The 18,407-nt window shown below is 56.5% G+C and overlaps 2 protein-coding genes across 4 annotated transcripts; both read left to right on the forward strand.

Moving 5' to 3' along the window:
- Window positions 1–190: 190 nt before the first annotated feature.
- EIF4EBP2 (eukaryotic translation initiation factor 4E binding protein 2) lies at window positions 191–1,786 on the forward strand. Its single transcript, NM_001321634.2, has 3 exons — window positions 191–340; window positions 543–716; window positions 790–1,786. Exons 1-3 carry the CDS (start codon window positions 202–204, stop codon window positions 819–821), a joined length of 345 nt encoding a protein of 114 aa, NP_001308563.1. The 5' UTR covers window positions 191–201; the 3' UTR covers window positions 822–1,786.
- PALD1 (phosphatase domain containing, paladin 1) lies at window positions 1,190–16,986 on the forward strand. Of its 3 annotated transcripts, none has more exons than XM_046942679.1 (19): window positions 1,190–2,884; window positions 5,980–6,171; window positions 6,363–6,465; window positions 6,541–6,720; window positions 6,965–7,129; window positions 7,374–7,610; window positions 8,427–8,575; window positions 8,659–8,755; window positions 8,844–8,948; window positions 11,086–11,181; window positions 11,341–11,475; window positions 11,709–11,825; window positions 11,905–12,084; window positions 12,825–13,022; window positions 13,134–13,274; window positions 13,531–13,602; window positions 13,797–13,937; window positions 15,718–15,873; window positions 16,696–16,986. In XM_046942679.1, the coding sequence occupies exons 2-19, from the start codon at window positions 5,987–5,989 to the stop codon at window positions 16,846–16,848; spliced, it is 2,610 nt and encodes an 869-aa protein (XP_046798635.1). In that variant the 5' UTR covers window positions 1,190–2,884; window positions 5,980–5,986; the 3' UTR covers window positions 16,849–16,986. The 3 variants fall into 3 exon arrangements, with proteins under 3 accessions (XP_046798635.1, NP_989440.2, XP_040558129.1); NM_204109.3 differs by lacking the exon at window positions 1,190–2,884 and adding an exon at window positions 3,409–3,548; XM_040702195.2 differs by lacking the exons at window positions 1,190–2,884; window positions 16,696–16,986 and adding an exon at window positions 14,122–14,180.
- Window positions 16,987–18,407: the final 1,421 nt, after the last annotated feature.

The raw sequence follows: 18,407 nt of genomic DNA on the forward strand, positions 1-18,407 counted from the left end.
GCGGGGAGGGCGAGGGGCTCTCCGGAGGCCTCCCGTCCGAGATAAAACCGTGCGGACCGAGCCACGTGGCGCCGCTCCCCGCGGCGAGAGCCGAACCCGGTTCCCCGGGCGGGAGCCAGGAGCCCTCCTCCCCTCCGGACCACGTGTGGCGGCGGGCGGGGATGGCGCGGCCCCGCCCCGCGGGGACAATAGCGCGGGGCCATGGCGTCGGCGGGCGGCCGTCAGCACAGCCAGAGCCGCGCCATCCCCGCCCGCCCCGCGCCGCACGGCGACGCCGCTTCGCTGCCGCCCGGCTGCTGCACCACGCCCGGCGGCACGCTCTTCTCCACCACTCCGGGAGGTAAGCGCGTGAAGCCCGACGCGGCGCCCCGAATTTCGGCGTTCCCCGCGGCTGGGCCCCGGAGGGAGGCTAGGCCGTGCCGCCCGGAGGGGGTGAGGCTGCGGGCGGGGGGCTCGGGGTTGGTGGGGGTCCCTAAGGGCGGCGCGCCGCGGGGGAGAGCGCCCAGGTGACGCGGACGCGTCCTCCGACCCTCCCGCCGCAGGCACCCGCATCATCTACGACCGCAAGTTCCTGCTGGAGCGCCGCAACTCGCCCATGGCGCAGACCCCGCCGTGCCAGCTGCCCGACATCCCCGGCGTCACCAGCCCCGGAGCCGGCGACGAGCCCAAGGCCGAGCCCACCAGCCCCAGCAATCAGGACGGCAAGCCAGCGGCCGGTAAGCGGACGGCCCCTCCCGGGCGTCCCCGAGCCGTGGGATGCCCACGTGCCTCTCTTGCTGTCTCTTGCAGGGGACGACGCTCAGTTCGAGATGGACATCTGACCGGGTGCCCGCCGCTCTCCTTCGCCATTGCCCCGTTTATTGGTCCGTTGTTTTGTTTTTTTTTCCCCTCCCGTTTCGTTTGGGTCTTTCGCCGCGTCACCCCGCTCCGTCCCCTGCCCTTCACTGGTCTTAAGGAACAGCGCCTGGAAATGGAGGTGCCGCCCGCCGGGCTCCCATCCCGGGCCTTCCCCGGGAAGCTTCAGCAGCCACGGCGCCGGGAAGGCACCGGCACCTCCGTGCAGTGCAAACTCTTGGGTCCGGGTTAGACCCCTCCGGCACCTGGGCTCCCAGTTCCCATGGGGCCACACGTGGCGCAGAGCCCTCAGTTTTCCACTTTCTGGTACTAGAAAGAGGGACAACCACAATACGGGGAGAAGGGAGGGCCGAGCGGCAGCGTCTCTTCCCTCAAACCCCAATCTGTGCCGTGGGGTTTGGGGTGGGCTTCATCGCCGGGTGCTTTGGGGGACGCTGCGAGCGAGCGAGTGCGAGTGGAAGTACGACGCGCGTGCGGCTGAGTGCTTGTGACACACACACAGATATATATGTTATATAGAGAGAAATATATTTTTCCTTAAAACGTTGGCCCTCGGGGGTCCGGCGCGGCCCCGGAGCAGCCGGGGGACACAGTGTGGCGTGGGGAAGGTGATGGCCATCAGCCACGCGGTGCCTTGCGGGACAGCTGCTCTCCGAGCCAAGAAAAAAAACCAATCAAGGACAAAGCGAACTTTCTACAGCTTTCTATGACGTTTCTACGACTTTCTACTGATTACTTGTCTCTTTTTGTTTTGTTTTAAACGGGATTCTGGCTGAAAAGCAAGGAGTGCCCGGCGTCTCGAGGCGGCTTCTCTGCTGTTCAGGGTTGTCGGTGGGTTTGTTGGTTTTCCTGCCTCCTGCACGGGAGGAGGAAAGCTCCCACCGGTGGTTGCTGTTACAGTGAGGTCAATAAAGATCTTGGTTCTATGACAGCAACACGCGTGGGGTTTCTTTGGCCTTGGCCCCGTTTATCCACGCGGTGACTGCTCTTCTAAAGCAGGATGTTTGCAGGGCAGAAGCGTTTGCAGGGCATGGAGGTTCCTGGATGTGCAGCTGGAGAGCTACCAAGGAAAGTCCCTCTGGGGACGTCCCGGCAGATGGCACAACCGCGAGGCGCTGCATCAAAAAGCTGTTCCAGAAAGATCCAAAATGTTATTTTTCTGACGGTGGCTTCCAAAACCAGGTGCGGTGCTGGGACAGACGTGGTGGAAAGGAGCTTCAGAGGCCTGCGCCGGCTCCCTGTTCAGCCAAGGAAAAGAAAACTAATCGAAGGAGGAGGATAAAAGGTTTTCTGGAGCAGGGAAAGAGGGCAGATAGCCGCCCAGTGTGGATTTTCACCTCCTTTGCTGAGCTTTAGGAGAGCCAGGGGTGCTTTGGGGTTCCCCATCTCACCCAGACGTTTGCAGCAGTGCCCTGCAGCAGTGTGACCGTTGAGTAAACTGCAAATTCCCAGCCATTCCACAAGCTGGTGTGACATGCATTTTTGTCCCAAGCTCAGCCTGAAGATGCATTTAACATCAGGGCATGGCATCACTGTGGGTTCACATTTCCAACCAATGCCTGAAGGCTGCTTAAGAGCAGAGGCCAGCCTGCAAACCTGCGTTGCTGGGGCCTGCAAAGCTCAGGCTCTCAAAGGCGGGGGAAGCCCTCGGTGCTCCATAGTGTTGGGGCTGCTCACACACCCTGCTCCCCAGCCTTTACCATTTTCGGGCTGCCTCAGGGCTGCGTTTACATTCCTTTCCCTCCTTCCTGGTGACACCGACAGCTCCTTCTCCCTTTTCACTCAGCCTGTTGGACTTCTGTAAATATTTATGCACCGTGCTGGCGGTGCCTGCTGCACGGCCGGGGCATTTCGGGTCTCCAAAGGGGAAGGCTCCGGAGTCCTCCCTGCGGGGCCAACATGCTTCAAGTGGATTGTCTGGTTACATAGGAAGGACAAACGCATGTGGAGCTTAGCTCTGGGCATCCGGGAGGACACGTGCCAGCTGGGTGGCTCCCTGATGCTGGAGTGGAGATGGGTGCAGGAGATGGTGGGTGCATGGGGGAGGGGATGGGGATGTGGCTCAGTTGGACTGAGTGATCTTAGAGGTCTTTTCCGACCTTTATGACCCTTTAATTCAATCCTATGAATGTGCTGGGGGCTGTAGGGTGTTCGGGGGCAACGTACCAGGGCATCTCCAAGGAGTGGGAACTGTGACGGGGGGGACTGCTGTGTACTAATGGTCCCTATTGGGGCTGGGTGCTGCTACACACTGGGGGATACCTCGAGGGGAAACGGGGTGGATCTGGGGGTTGCAAAGTGCCAGGGAGACCCCGAGGGGCTGCAATAAGTTGTGAGGTGCCAAAGCGGAAAGGTGCCGTCCCGAAGGGCTGCGGGCTGCAACGCTCCCTGGGCTCCTGGGGGCCGCGGCGTGCCAGCCCCCAAACCCCAGCCCCAGGCTCAGCCCCCGGGAGCGGGGCGGTACCACGGCGGGACGCGGGCGGAGCCGGGCGGCAGCGGGCGGAGCCGGACCGTAGCGGGGCCGCTTAAACCCGTCCCGCCGCCCCGCCCCGCACCCGGACCGACGGCCGGAGGGACGCGCGGACGCAGGCGGTGGGCGGCCGCGGGGCTGCTCCGCCAGCCCGGGCCCCGCAGCCCCGATGGGGCCGGCCCGGAGCCGCCCCCGGCAGCGCTGAGCCGCACGGAGCCTCCAGGTACCGCGCTGGGGTGGCGGGGGAGCTGCGGGGATGCTCGGGTCTGCATCCCTCGGTCGCTCTCCCGGGGGAACCGCGGGCCGAGAGCCCCGTGCAGCCCTCGTCGTGCGCGGGGCGAAGCGACGGGACGGGAGTCCCGGCCGCGTCCCGGCCGCGTCCCGCAGCGCCGCGGGGCTGCTCTCCCGTTGTTATCCCACGGGGTGCCGCTCCGGGCTTTCTAGGAGCCGCTGCGGAGCGCTGTGGGCTTGGCTGCTTTCAGTTGGTTTGGGAGCCGTGCGGCGCCGGGTGAGCGCGGCGTTTCCGACGCCCCGCGGTGGTATTTCTCACCTTTCCTTTGAGCTTTCTTTACGCTGAAGCGAGCCGCTTCCTTCCGGCACAGTCTGCTGCGAGAGGACCCCGTTGGAAGGGACCTTTACGGTCATCGGGCTCAGCCCCAGTTTGCAACCCGAAAGGAGCCGCGCTTTGATTCCTTCCCCTCTTCCAACTTTTAAATGAGTTACTTGTATCCATTTACACGTTATTTTAAGCCGTTCAATGTGCCTCCCGGTGCTTTCCTCCCGACTGCTCCGAACCCAGCAGGCTCTCTCCTGCCCCAGAGTGGTTGCGCTGTCCCATCCTCTCGTTGTTTGTTTGTTTCTTTCTTTCCTTCTCTTTATTTATTTATTTATTTTCCCCTAGGATAATTTTGCTTTTGGGAAAAGGGGTGAGAGAGCAGGGGCAGCAGCGCTCCCCTCCATCACTTCCTCTCCCCGGTGATGCCGCGTGCTCCCCGCTCCATCCGGCGGTGCTTCCTGCCCACCCCCACGACCCTCCGGGAAACACCGCATGGTTTCCCATTTTGGGGCTAAATCCCCGGTTTTGGGGCAGCTCAATGCCACGGCCCTCTTGGCACAAAGCTTTCCCCCAGCAGCGCGGTGCCCTCGGTAACGGCATGGCTGTCCTAATTTAGGAAGCTGTAAACGAGCAGCTTGCAGGGAAGGGTGTAATTTGGGGGTTTCTCCCAGGGAGAGGCTGCATTGTGTTAGCAGAGCTGAGGACAAGCGGCTGTGGTGCTGGCTTCCCTACAGACAGAGCAAAACCTGGGTGGGACGCCCAGGATCAGTGAGGTGCTTCCCTCCCCAAAGCATTAAAAAAAAAAAAAAATCTCTCTATATTTTAAAATAAGCGACTGAAATGCAACCTTGGGGGTGCAGCGGTGGTTTGTTTGTCCCCGCTCCTCCCGCTGACAATGAGGCAGCCAGGGCAAGTGCACGCTTCCTCCCACCGTGGCAGATGCATCCTGCAGCTGGGCCCCCCTGCTATATTTAGGCTATTGTTAGTGCCGGCCTTGGGCCCCTGCCAGCTCCCCACGCCGTGGGGGTTGGACCCGTATGTGGGGGCTGACACGGTGGGAAACAGTGGGGTGAGGTCAGCAGTGCTGAGGGGTGAGTGGGAACGCTGCTCTTTTCCACTGCTTTGGTGGAGGAGAGCTGTATGGTTTGCAAGTAGCAAGCAAATGGATTTATTTATTTTGGTTTAGAGGAAAGAAGTGGCTTTTCACAAGGCAGCCAGAAATCCGGTCTTGGTGGCAAAGCCTGTTTGCAAGGCAGCAGAGCAGACTGTAGAAGCATCTGTGGGTTGGGGTGCTGGTCACCCATCAGTGCACAGCTCCCAGCACATGCTGTGTCCATGCAGCCGAGCCCTGGTGCTGTACGTTTGCAACAGAAGCAAGAAAAGGGCCTTTTTCTTCCTGGGCTTAGCAGGAAGAACAGGCACAGCATTGTCCCAGGGCGGCCGAGCGTGGCGGGATGCTCCTGGCTGTCCTCTGCTCCCCTTTGGAGTCCTCCGTATGCATGCATGCGCATGTCTGCAGGCACAGGCATGTGCACGCATGAGGGTGTGCATGCATGAGCGTGCACATGTATGTGCCTCCATGTGTGCACAGGAAAGCCGGCTGCGATCCCGGCGTGCAACAACAAATGCAGCGTGCTGGGAATGAGCCTGGGAGGAAGTCACAGAGAGCTGGAGCATTTAGCCATATTTTGCTGCTCTTGAAGCATTTTCCGTGCTTGCGGAGCGCGCTGGGGCACGGGAGGCTAATGGCTGTCCTGCCGGGACGGGAAGCCGCAGGTCACTCTGCAGTGCCATCTGCTGACTCATCACATTTTGGGGGCTGGCTCCAGGGTTTTTCCTTTCTCCCCTTCCCAGCCCTGATGGCAGAGAAGCCTTGCTGGGGATTCAGCCATGGCGGGGCTGGACCCTGCCTGGAGGACAAGGGGGGAGAAAGCCTGTAAGGAGAGCGGGAAGGAAATTGGAGAGCACGGGAAGGGCTGGGTTCGTGTTTCTTCGGAAATGGGCCTCCCCTTGCCGTGCCGGGGCAGCTGAAAAAACTCCTCTCCCTTTACCATCCCGCTCCCTCCCCCCACCACCCTGTTTTTCTGTCCCCTTGCAGCCTGTGGATGATGGGCACGACTGCCAGCACGGCTCAGCAGACGGTCTCAGCCTCCGCCTTTGAGAGCGTGCACGGTATTGGCACCATGGAGGACCAGCGCTCCCTGAGCATCCACTCCTTTCAGACCCTCGGGCTGCACAACAGCAAGGCCAAGTCCATCATCACCAACAAAGTGGCACCAGTAGTCATCACGTGAGTCCCAGCAGCCACCTGCAAGCCCTTCATGCTGCTTCCAGATTGGACACTGTCCTTTCTTGGTTCATTTCAAACCCTCTCTGTGCCCTGTTGCACGCTCCCCTCTCGCTCCATGCTTTTGGCGAAAAGAAATCCCTATCTATTTATTTTTGGGTAACTGTACCTCCTTCTTTGTGTGGCTCCTCCAGGTACAACTGCAGGGAGGAGTTCCAGATCCACGATGACCTGCTGAAGGCCAACTACACGGTGGGACGCATCTCTGATGCCACGCTGGAGCACTACCTGGTGCAGGTTGGCATTGCTGCTTGTTGCTCCCGCACGCTTCCTGTGCTCGGATCCTGTTCCATCTTCTTTCTTATCCTGCAGGGGAAATATTTCATGGTCAGAGATGTGTACAGCAAGTTGGATGTCTTGAACACTACTGCCAGCTGCGGCGCTCCAAATTTCCGGCAAGCCAAAGGTGGCTACGCGGTGTTTGGTATGGGTCAGCCCAGCCTCGGTGGCTTCAAGCTCGTGCTGCAGAAGCTGCAGAGAGAAGGCCACAAGGTTGGTGCAGTGGGAGTGAGTGTGGCCTTAAAGCAGAGCACTTCTGCTATTGTTGGTGGGAAAGGATCTGTAGGCTGTTGTGGACGTCGAGGGGATATCTGTGGGGAGAGCAGCCAAAATGCTCTGTCTCCAGAGCTGCTGGCCGGCCCATGGAGGAGGATGGCACAAGGTTTTGGGAAGCCTATTCCCCTGCTGCATGCGTGGTGTCATCCCTCATATCCCTCATCTGTGGCCATCTTTCCAGGAGTGCGTCTTCTTCTGCGTTCGCGAGGAGCCCGTGCTCTTCTTGCGGGTGGAGAGCGACTTTGTGCCCTACACGCCACGGGGCAAAGAGAACCTCCATGAGAACCTCCACAGCTTGCGGAGGGGGCTGCGTGTGGAAGACCTGGAGCTCACCATCCGCAAAGAGGTGATCCCCATGGGCTGGGGAGATGCTGGGGCCTTGGTAGGGTTCTCCATCTTCTGGCGTGCAGCTCTGCGTCCTTGGGTGTCCAAGGAAGCCAAAAATCAGAAGCACTGAGATGGGGATTGTGCCCATATTCCCCTTTGGACATCTCATGGAGGGGGGGTTTGGAGCAACCAGATGCTGCATGGGGCCTCCACCTGCATCTTCCAGGCCCGCAGGTGTTGATGGCAATCTCCATCTCCACTAGATCCACGACTTTGCACAGCTGAGTGAGGGAGTCTACTATGTCTACAATGACATCGAGCGCTTTCGGGACGAGCCGCACACTGTGCGGGTGCAGGGTGAGGAGGACATCCATGTGACGGAGGAGGTGTACCGCCGGCCCATCTTCCTCCTGCCCACCTACCGCTACCACCGCCTGCCCCTGCCTGTTGATGGGGCCCCTCTGGAGGAGCAGTTTGATGCTTTCATCTGCTTCCTTAGGGTGAGCCAAGCAAAACCGTGGGGGTTTTGGGGTGAGATTTGCTTCTCCAGTTCTCTGGGACTGGTGGGAAGGGTTGTTACTCCTGCACTGAGGTAAAGGAACCGCCTCCACCCCAGGCAGAGTGCTGGAGATGCTCTTAGAATCATAGAATGATTTGAGTTGGAAGGGACCTCTAAGGTCATGTAGTTCCAGCCCCCCTGCTATAGGCAGGGACACCTCCCACTAGACCAGGCTGCTCACAGTCCCATCCAGCCTGGCCTTAGTAGCTCCTTGCTTAGGTTAATTAATTTTGGGTGAACTTTATTTTGCAAGCCCTTCATATACAACAGTCACCAAACCAATGTGCAGGCTTGGTGTCACCATGTTCTTCCCTCTTCTAAAATAAAACAGAAGTTCTTTCTGTGCAAAGTAGCCTGTCTGGGGAAACAGCAGCTGGAGGGGTCCCTGAGTCTACCTTCTTCCCCTTTTGGCTTCATGTAATGGGGAGCCTGTGCATGTGATTGTATCCTGTTCCTGCTTGTCCACCCCCCTTGCTGGAGGTGACCATCTTTCACACCTCCCAGCTTTCCTGCACACACGGCTCCTGTTTGGGGGGGGGGGGGGGGGGGAAAAGGTTTGGGTTTGGTGGCAGGCCTGGTGTGGAAGACTGGGGACAGGTAGTGGGACTAATGATGATCCCATCATTGATTCATGGAGGGGGGGGGATCATCACTGATGGGGCGGTCCATCAGCCTGGTCACCATGAGATGTCCATGCCAGCCTGTGCTCTCCTTGTTGCCTCTGGGCACCATCCATCCCTGTTTCTCTTTCTCCTAGGAGAGCTCTGGCCTGCTGCTGCGGGATCCCAGCCGCCCCCCACCTGCACTACTCTTCAGCTGCCAGACTGGTGTGGGCAGGACCAACCTGGCCATGGCCTTGGGCACCCTCATCCTCCACCACCACCGGGGAGCAGCACCAAAGCCTGAGTAAGCGAGGCAGTCCCAGGGTGGCCAGGATGGCCACGGTGCTCATTGGTTTAATGGCATCTTTCTCTTTTCTCCATGGACAGCCCCCCACATCCAGCCAAAATGCCACCGAGGGCCAAGTTTCGGGTCATCCAGAGCTTCATTGAGATGGTACCCAAAGGGCAACAGATGGTGGAGGAGGTAAGTGGGGGGGGCATCTGCCAAACCCATGCTGACCTCAGGGTGGGCAAGGTGGGATTCCTCTGCTCACTGGCTCTCCCTGCTCAAGGTGGACAGCGTGATTGCCTCCTGCTCAGAGATGCATGACATGAAGGAAGCAATCTACGAGTCCAAGAAGAAGCTGGAAGGGATTGGAGAAGACTACCAGATCCAGGTACTGCCTCTACGGTGACATCTCTCTCTCCAAAACTGAGCCATGGAGCATCAGACAGGGCCCCCTTTAGTGAGCCATTAATTAGAGGATCGCTCAGCTGCCTTTATAACCCTGCTCTGTGCAGGGTAATTTATAGAAATGTTTTCATGAGTGGATCAGAAGAATGTAAATTATAGAAATCCAAAACTTCCTGTGCTCTGGAAGCTTCCCAGGGGTGTGTGAACCTGGAAGGCTGTGAAGGTTTTTTTTTTTTTTCCTGTTTAAAAGCCATGAAATTGAGCAGGCTGGGGCTTTGGGGAAACCTGCCTTCTTATTCTGAGCATTGTCTCTGATTCTGGCAGATGCCCTGGAGGCAGATAATACCCTGTGTCTTTATTTTTGCCATCCTCAAAGCTGCAAAATGAATGGGTTGAGGTCCAGCATCTCCTCTGTTTTTTCCAGCCAGGCTGCTTTTGGCTGACTGAGAAGACTCGGATCCCAGATGCACTCCACTTTTAACTCCCCTTCCAGCTCTTCTGGGGATGAATTTTTCCATTGGGGTGTGACAAACATGCCACTAGAGTGGGGGACCCCAATTTCCATACTTCCCTGTTCATTTCCTAGGGCAGATTTGCATGTGCTTGGTGCTGCCTCACCTGATGCTGCATGTTGTTGTGTACAGCAGGGGGACTCTCTTGGCTATGGGGCCAAGTGTGGACAGAAGCATAGGGGCACCCATGGGTGCCCTTGTTGGGCACTTTGGGGGCAAAGGGCGATCTGGCTGACCCTCCATTCACACTGGGAAGGGCTGCTCTGTGTCCTCCTCGACAATGGAAAACAAGCGGCTGGGGATTGCTGTAAATTAGCCCAGAGAAGTGTTTATTTGAAGTCTGCACGTAGCAAGAGCACGTTTAAACAATGGCGAGGGGCCAGGAAAATGTGCTTGGGTGATGTGGGTGGGGGGGAGAGGAGGAGAGGAAAGGACTCTGTGGGCACAGAGGAGTTTGGGGGGGGGGGGTGAGGAGTTTGAGCTGCTGGAGTGATGGCACAGTGATGTGACACAGGATCTCAGGTGGGATGCTCAGCCCCATCTGTGCAGTGCCTGGCTCTTCCTGGCCGGACCCTGATGTGACTCCATGCTCCTGGGCTCTGTTGTGAGTTTTGGGAGCCAATGTGCTGCTCTGCCTCTTGATAAATGACAGCAGGCCGGATTTGTCTTGTGGATCACAAGTAAATATTCATGACTCAATGCCATTGCATCGGCAGCGTGCGAAGCCTGCTTGCCAAGTCTGCCTGCGATGCAGGAAAGGATCTTCTGCAATGCATGTTCTGTCTTAACAGGGGTTTCCATCATGTCCAGGATGGGGTTTTTGCTTGTAGGGAATAGGGGCAGGATGTGTGTGTCTCCCTGGGGTCTATCTCATGGACTGCAATCCCCAAAGAGGCTTTGGGAGAACCTTGTGTAGAGTTGGATGCTCTTCTGCTGGTCCTGAGCTTTTGAACTTGCATCCCCAGGGGAAAACCCAGTGGTTTCTGGGGGAACCCCATGGCTCCCAGGGAAGCCTGATGGCTTGAGCATCACACCTAGAGGCCATAGTGGCGTCCAAGGTGGTGTTGGCACCTTGTGTTGATCAAACCCCTCTGTTTGGGTCTCATTCTCCTAATAGCATCTGGACACTGTATCTCCTGGACAGGCAGGCAGCCTGTGTCGTGTTGGACCTGCTCCCAGCGCGTCCTTAGGTGGAAGGGAAGGCTTTGTTTGATCTGAAATGCAAATTTATAGCTCTAAGCGTTGCTTAATATGGAAAAAAAAAATTGAAATGTTTCATTTAAAAATATAGATTTAAAAAAAAAAAGGCACCAAAAACTATTCCAGGTAGGGTTCTGTAGTTTTTTTTCCACTGCCATTCTCATGCGGAAGCAGCTTGGTGGAGTTGGTGTGAAAATGCTAAAAACCTTCTTAGGGATTTAAATGGCATTTCTGCCTCCTTGCCCCCAAAGCAGCATTTAACAACTGCCTCAGGCCAGCTTGCTGCTTATCTCCTCCTCAGCAGGCATGTGGTACTCTCCTGCACAGTGTCCCTGGGCTCCAGCAGGAGCTGCTCCTGCCCTGTAATCCACGATGGGCAAGATGAATGCCCTATGCGTTTGCTTTCAGGGCAACAGTACCAAAGAATACTTCCTCCAGAGGACTCTGCAGAGCCTGGAACGCTATTTCTACCTGATTGCCTTCAACTACTACCTTCATGAGCAGGTAAAGACCGCGTATCCTGGCTGGGTGGTGGGAGGGCAGGACGATGTGTCAAGTTGTGATGGGAGGAGGATGGCATCACCATTGATTTTTAGAAGCATGTGGCGGGGGGGGGTGAGCCCAGGCTGATGGCGTGCCCCCTCCCCGGCCCCCTGCCGGCAGTACCCCCTGGGCTTTGCCCTCAGCTTCAGCAGGTGGATGTGCCGGCACCCTGAGCTCTACCGGCTGCAAGCGATCATGAACTCCTCTGAGCTCACCATCACCGGGGACCTCATCACCAAGGGGACGCGAGTGCTGGTGAGTGCCACGCCTGGGTGCAGGGATGGGACTGGTTGTCTGCTGGGGGTGGCACTGTCTTGGGATGCTCAATCTCAAGGAGGTTTGGTGGGGTGGGAGAAGCAAGGGGTTCTCCACGGTCAGGCAGGTGTTGAGTCTTGGGCCTCTGGGTCCATGTCCTCAGCAAGGATGGGTGCATTCCTAGTGATGCCCTGTGCACACCACTGTGTCCAGCCCTGTCCGTTCTGTCACAGGTGGTGGATGAGCGCTTCTGCCCAGACGTGCTAAGCACTGTCAAGGAGATGAGCGTAGCCAATTTCCGGCGGGTGCCCAAGATGCCCATCTATGGGACAGCGCAGCCCAGCTCCAAGGTGAGAGGCAGCTGCCTTGTGGCAGGCAGGGCCACCCCGTTGGGTGCCATCCCCTCACCTTGGCTACCCCTTCCCCCAGGCCCTCAGCAGTGTCCTGCGGTACCTGACAGATGCAAAGAGAAAGCACTCACGCATCTTGTGGGTCAGCCTGCGGGAGGAGGTGGTGCTGGAGGGGAACGAGCAAATCTACACACTCAGGGAGCCAGGAAGCCTCGACCAGCTCATCCCTGTGCCGGTATCCACGCCTGAGCAGCTGGAGGTGAGCCTGAGCTTTGGGGTGTGCTTGGTCCTGCCTTGGGGTAATGCGTTCTGTGTGCTATGCTGATCAAAGGCATCTCCTCTTTGCATATGAGCATCTTTGCTGGGGATCACCAGAAGCACAGGGGTGTCACCCCAAATGGTGCCAAGGGAAGGATGCACAAAGGTTTCACACTGGGGTTGCGTGAAATCTGCTCCCCAGTGCTGTTCATGGCTGGTGCTTCAGGCCTCCTCCTTCCCTCTATCACATCTGTCCTCTCTTTGCTCCAAAACTGTACCCTATGGCCCATTTCAGCTAAATTTGACCTTGCCTTACATTCCTGAGAGCTTTCTGCAGATAACTGGATGTAGGACAGAGGCGTAGGTCATGTCCCTTATGAGGGAAAGGCATCTCCCATCTCCCACTCTGCTGAGCCCTCATGAGAGAGATGTCCCTGGGAAATGAGCCTTAGGTAGCCCCTCACCCACCATAGCTACTTGTCTGGGGCTTTTTTTGGATGGGGAAGGGGATTCTGCTGCCAGCAGCATCTTGGCTGCGTGGAGAAGCTCTTTGGGGTCTTGGGGATGGCAGTGCCCAAGGTCTCTGGACAGAATTGGTGGGCAGGACCTGGAATGTGGGTCTGTGTCAGGCTGTATCTTAAAACATAAAAATACTGGGAAAAAAAAACAAAACAAGGGGAACAGGTGGAAGAGGAGTAGGTCTGATGGTTCTGGTGGTGAGGTTTTTTCTGTCCTTTGCAGAAACTTGAGTCCACGCTGAAGGGTGACCTGCTGAAGTCACAGAAGTGGCTGGAGGTCTACCTGGAAGCAGAGAAGCAGATGAAGATGTTCAAGAGCTGTCTGACCACACAGGAGATCTTCAACCAGCACAAGAGCACCTGCCAGGGCCTGACTTACCGTCGCATCCCCATCCCTGACTTCTGTGCTCCCAAGGAGCAGGTAGCAGCACTGCCACCGCATCCTCAAGCTGCCTTCTGTTTTTTTTTTTGGCTGAGGGCAGGGGGTGGGTGAGAGCACCCTCCTTAAATACCCTTGGTGTTGCTCTCACAGGACTTTGACCGGCTGCTGGAGGCGATGAAGAGTGCCCTGGCTGAGGACTCACAGACAGCCTTTGTGTTCAACTGTGCCAGTGGCCGGGGAAGGACCACCACAGCCATGGTCATCGCTGTCCTCACGCTCTGGCACTTCAATGTGGGTACCAGTGCTTCCAGCTGGTGGGGGCTGTAGGGGACAGTTCCTTTATTTTGTTGCCTCTATAGCCACAGAGGAAGTCTAGGAGGAGTGGAGATGTGTCCCCAGTTGTCCTGTTCCCATGGAGTGGTGGGAGGCTCTGCAGGAATGAAGGGTTAAGGGCAGGAGAGATGTGGCTCTTCTCTTGTGGATTTGTTGGGGGGTAACATTTCAGGTGTGACAAGTATGTAACACCATCCTTCTCTGCCTCCAGCAGGGCATCCCTGAGATGAGTGAGGAGGAGATTGTGAGCGTGCCCGATGCCAAGTACACTAAAGGGGAGTTTGAGGTGAGTCCTGCAGCCAACATGGCCCCATGCTGTAGGGTCTCCAAAGCCCTGTGAGATTTGTTCAGGGGAGGATGGTCCTTTCCTGGTCTGGGGGTTGAGTGGTTGGGTTGAGGGCACCAGGTGTTGAGTGCAGGCATGGAGTGTTTGGGCTGAGAGCAGCAGGTGAAGCCCCTGCTGCTCTGCCTGTGCTCCAGGTAGTGATGAAGGTGGTCCAACTCCTGCCCGACGGTCACCGGATGAAGAAGGAGGTGGATATGGCCCTGGACACAGTCAGTGAGACCATGACACCCATGCATTACCACCTCCGAGAAATCATCATCTGCACCTACCGGCAGGTGAGCAATGCCCCTTTCTGCCATAGGGCTGATCCACCAGAACCCAAATAGGGCAGCCACATCATGGATAAGGGTGGGACCTCACACCAAAGCTGTGTGGCATGTCACCAGAGAGAAACTAGGGCTCCCTGGGCAGTGGCTTTTGGGGTTCCTTCACTGATATATTTTTTTCCCATCAAAACAGGAAAATACAGCAAAGCGTGACAGCTGCCATGTGCTCTGCTCACCACAACTGGTCATGGGGTGAGGAGCAGAAAGCAGAAGATTAAGTTGATGATGGATTTACTACTCATTGTGGTCCCTTATCCAAAGCAATGTGGGCTTGAGGGTCGTGGTGGTCCAGCATCTAAAGCAGTCCAGCACGCCGTGCATCCCTTGCTGTGCTGAATCCCCCATCCCATCCCTCCTGCTGCAGCCAGCAGAGGGCAGGGCTGCTCTGTCCCGTTCTCTTCCCATCCCTTTTGGCTCCTCCGACTTGAGGAGGAGGAACACCCGGGTGGCATCGCAGCTGGCCAAGCCATGCGCTTCTTGGCAGCCTTGCTTTTGCAGAGCTGTGATGACGGGGCGAGCTGCTCCCATTCATTAGCATTATTATTTTTTGGAAGGCGGCCTCCCGCCCGTTCCCGTGACCTCCTCGTGCCCCTTGCTGGCACTTGGCAGTGAGGAGCAGCGCATGGGTGTTCCTGGGCCATATCCTGTTTCCCAGCCAGCTGCATCCAGCCTGCCCTGATGGCCCGGTGGGGAAGGAAGATAAGCAGGGAGTCATCCGCTGCCCTGTTCCCCTTGCCTTAGGTAGAGCCTTTTATTGCTGCCTTAGTGGCGGTGTGTGCAAATGTTTTAATGCAGTTTTTTTTTTTCTTGCCCCAAAATCTGAGCCCAGGATAGGCAGGCTCCATGGGGACATCTCTGCTCTGGCTGGCAGGTGCGAACTGGGAGAAAGGTGTGCACTTCCAGGTGTACATAGTCCCACTGTGGACAGGCTTTGGTTGCATCCTGCTCTTTTTTTAGTCTTGGGTTGGTGGGAGCAGTGTTTGGAGCCTTGCAAGGGACACTCCACGAGGTCAGGGCAAGCAGGATGGAAGGAAAATGTGCTCTGGTGCTCAGATTGGATTCTTTCCTACCCCTTCCCATCCTAAACTGGGAGGAAAAAATAGATTGATGCCTTCCTTCCGCTGCTGGAGGATGTGTTGTTTGGGGAGGTTTCCTCAATGGGAACTTCTGCAGAAGCTGGCAGCAATAGCCGGCTGCTTCCTTCAGTCTCAACTGCAGCAGAGATATCCAACAAGGCTTGCATGTTCATATGATCCATCTGGAGATGATGACATCCATTAGTTTCCTTGGCTTAGTGGGCATTTCTGTGGGGCCATGTTGCTCAATTGTTGGGTTTTTAATGCAGTAGTTTCCCAACCACCTCCCATTTTCTGGCTTCATGTTTGGGTAGAAACTCTTGTCAGGATCTGCTCTGTGCAAGTACCCATGCATACACCTGGGGCTGACATCTTTCCCAGTGCAGGACGTCGTGTTGCTAGGAGTAGGGCTCTGAATCAGTTGGGAAAGGAAAAATAACAAAGCGTGGTTTTCAAAGATGGGAACACTTGTTTCCAAAACCGGTAGGGCACGGCTTGCATGTGGATAGAGGCAGGATGCTGGGCACGGGCATGCATTTAGTAACACCTCCTCTATTTCTGAGGGCTGCAGGGCACAGAGAGAAGCTTTTATATGCTGGAAACCACAGCACTTGGGCTGCCAAGCAGATTCTTGTCCTTCCTTGCGCTTGCAGGGGCGGTCGGGCAAGGATGAGCAGGAGCGGCGGCTGCTGCGGCTACGGAGCCTGCAGTACCTGGAGCGCTACATCTACCTGATCCTCTTCAACTCCTACCTGCACCTGGAGAAGAAGGACTCCTGGCAGCGGCCCTTCAGCCTCTGGATGCGTGAGGTAAGGCTTCGGTTCGGTCCAAAATCTGGTGTGATGCAGTGCTATGGGAGGGAGGGTGCCCATGTTCTTATCCATCACTCATAGATAGGTGTGCAATGCATGTTGGACCCAGCCTGCTGCTACCTCTTGCTGTTAGGACCCAACGTTTGGGGCTGTGCTCCCAGCGCTGGGAAAGCTCCTGTTTCAACACGGCATCTTGAATAAGCTATTAATTAACCCACGTGCACGGAGACACGGAGCGTTAGGGAAATACTGCACCTCTGCAAGGTTGGAAAGCTTCATCCCTTGCCCCATGCCACCAAGTCATGATGGAGAAACATTCCTGGCTTCTAGGTTCTCTTCCTAGCCAGGCTAGGATGCCCAGCTCATCCCTGCTCCTGCCTCAGCCTCTTGACTCCTCCAGGAAGGCTTCAAATCTGAGACGTCCTCCCCAGGTGCCCCATTTGGGAAGATGCTCTGCTCTTTCCTCCCCCGTGTGCTGAAGTGTGCCTCCTGTGCCCCCGTTTGCAGGGAGGGGGGTGCGCCCCACTGAGCATCAAAAGTCCCTTTGGCTCCAGCACAAGCGCTGTGCTTTCAGTATTTATTTAAAAAGGAAAAAAAAAAAAATTAAAACCCAACAAGGCCACATTGTAACTTTATTTCCGGAAGGGCGCCAAAGCTAACAAACCATAAAGCTGCTTATAAAACCCAGCAGCGGCAGCCAGAGGAAGGCTCGGGGAGGGGTCGGTGCCATGCAGGCGCGGTGGGCCTGGGTCACGCAAGGAGATGCTGTGCGGCCATTCATCTGCAGCAAAACCAGCTCACCCTCTGCTGTGCTTCCAGGTGGCGGCTGTGGCTGGTGTGTACGAGGTGCTGGATGGGCTGGGCTTCCCCGAGCTGGAGCAGCTGGAGGATGAGGAGCCGCTGCGGAGGCTGCGCGGGCGCTGGAGGGCGCAGAGCGGGGCCGGCTGGCCCAGCCGTGGGGACTTGGTGTAGGGACAGAGACTGCGTGCCCCCAGAATGAAAAGGGAGGGGAAAAAGGAACCAGTAAGAGGGAGGGAGGGGGAGAGCCTTTGAGCATGAGAATTAGGGTCAGGGGTTCTTCAAGAAGCAATAAAGATGTTGTAAATTAAACAAGAAGCTGTTGGATGGGTGCTTGCGAGTGAGGGAGCGTGAGTGTCTGTATGTGTGTCTGCATACTGACAGTCATATTTGTAACTATGTACACATACACTTATCTTTACAAATGTTTGTATAGGTATGAATACAAACATGTATGTGTACACCCAGAGCCAAAGCTTTGGGCCTTGCAGCCTTCCCCTTCCTTGCACCCTGGCTGTATTTGCTCATAGTTCCTAATTTTTTAGCTGTGTTTGGCACTGGGGGAAGTGATGCATTGGAGCATCCATGTTCAACAGTGGAGTCTTGGAGCATCCCTAGCCACTGGCAGCACGTGAGAAGACAGTAGGAATTCCTCCTCTCAGCATTAGGCTTCCAGAGAATACATCTGGATTGCACCTGAACACATAATTAATGGGCATAATGAATGGATTCTTTTTTAATTGGGCGCGAAATGATCAAGAAGGGGCTCCCTCCTGCTGGCACCCGGGTGCTGGGGATGGCTGGAGCTGCCCGCTTTCATCCACTGCCAGCAGCAGGAGGCGCAGACAGCGGAGAGCAGAAAGAGGAGGCTGGAAAAAAAGTAATTTAAAAATAGCATGAGGTGCTTTTTTTTCTTCTTTAAAAAAAAAAAAAATAGCCCTCCTTGGCTTGGTTCCTGCTGTGACTGCGAGAGCCCCGCTTTCCCTCAACGTTCCCTCGATAGCATTTGATTTTTCCAGCTGAAGTGGGCCTTTTGGTTTTGCTTTTTCTTTCTGGCTGCGTCGTTGTTTTGCTGGGTATCTTCTGCTGATTTTGTAGTGATGGGGATGGGTTCATAATGAGGGGCAGGGGAGGGAGGGCTGTGCCCACACCCTCCCTAACAACAGGGGGGGTGCTGAGCAGGGGCTTAATGAGCAAGCCTTTAATTGCTGCAGCCCCTCAGCCCTTTAATCTGGGTAATGAAGGCTGGAGATTTGCATCACCTGCACTGGGGTCTCAAAGGCTTCTTTCCGCTTTCCCACCTTCGTGACAAGCGATTTCCAACACGGGCCAAAAGCAATTGTCTGGAAGAAAAGGGCTGACGGGTATGAATGCGTTTGGGTGTGAAAAGCGACCGTGCCCTATTTATTTTGGGGTGGGAACATCAGGGCTGCAGTGTGCAGGCATTCAGAGCCCTCGGCCTCAGGCATCCCGGCTCTGTGGGGATCAGGAATGCCTGCACCCAGCAGTCCCCCAGCACACTCCCTCACTGTTACTGGGATAAGGAGGGCGATGTTTGCAAGTAGGAAGGAAATTCTGCTTCGAGGTGTGCCCCACAGCATCCCCAGAGGGATGCCCGGGTGGGACGTGGAAACTCAATGCCTTTAGGAAAACACCCACGTTCCACTGATGGAAAGAAGCTATTTGCGTCAGTGAACGCGGGCTTTGTGGGAGGGATGGGATGTGGGACCCTG

The sequence above is a fragment of the Gallus gallus genome, chromosome 6 (genome assembly GCF_016699485.2).
Source record: "Gallus gallus isolate bGalGal1 chromosome 6, bGalGal1.mat.broiler.GRCg7b, whole genome shotgun sequence".
In the NCBI taxonomy this organism is placed as follows: domain Eukaryota; kingdom Metazoa; phylum Chordata; class Aves; order Galliformes; family Phasianidae; genus Gallus; species Gallus gallus.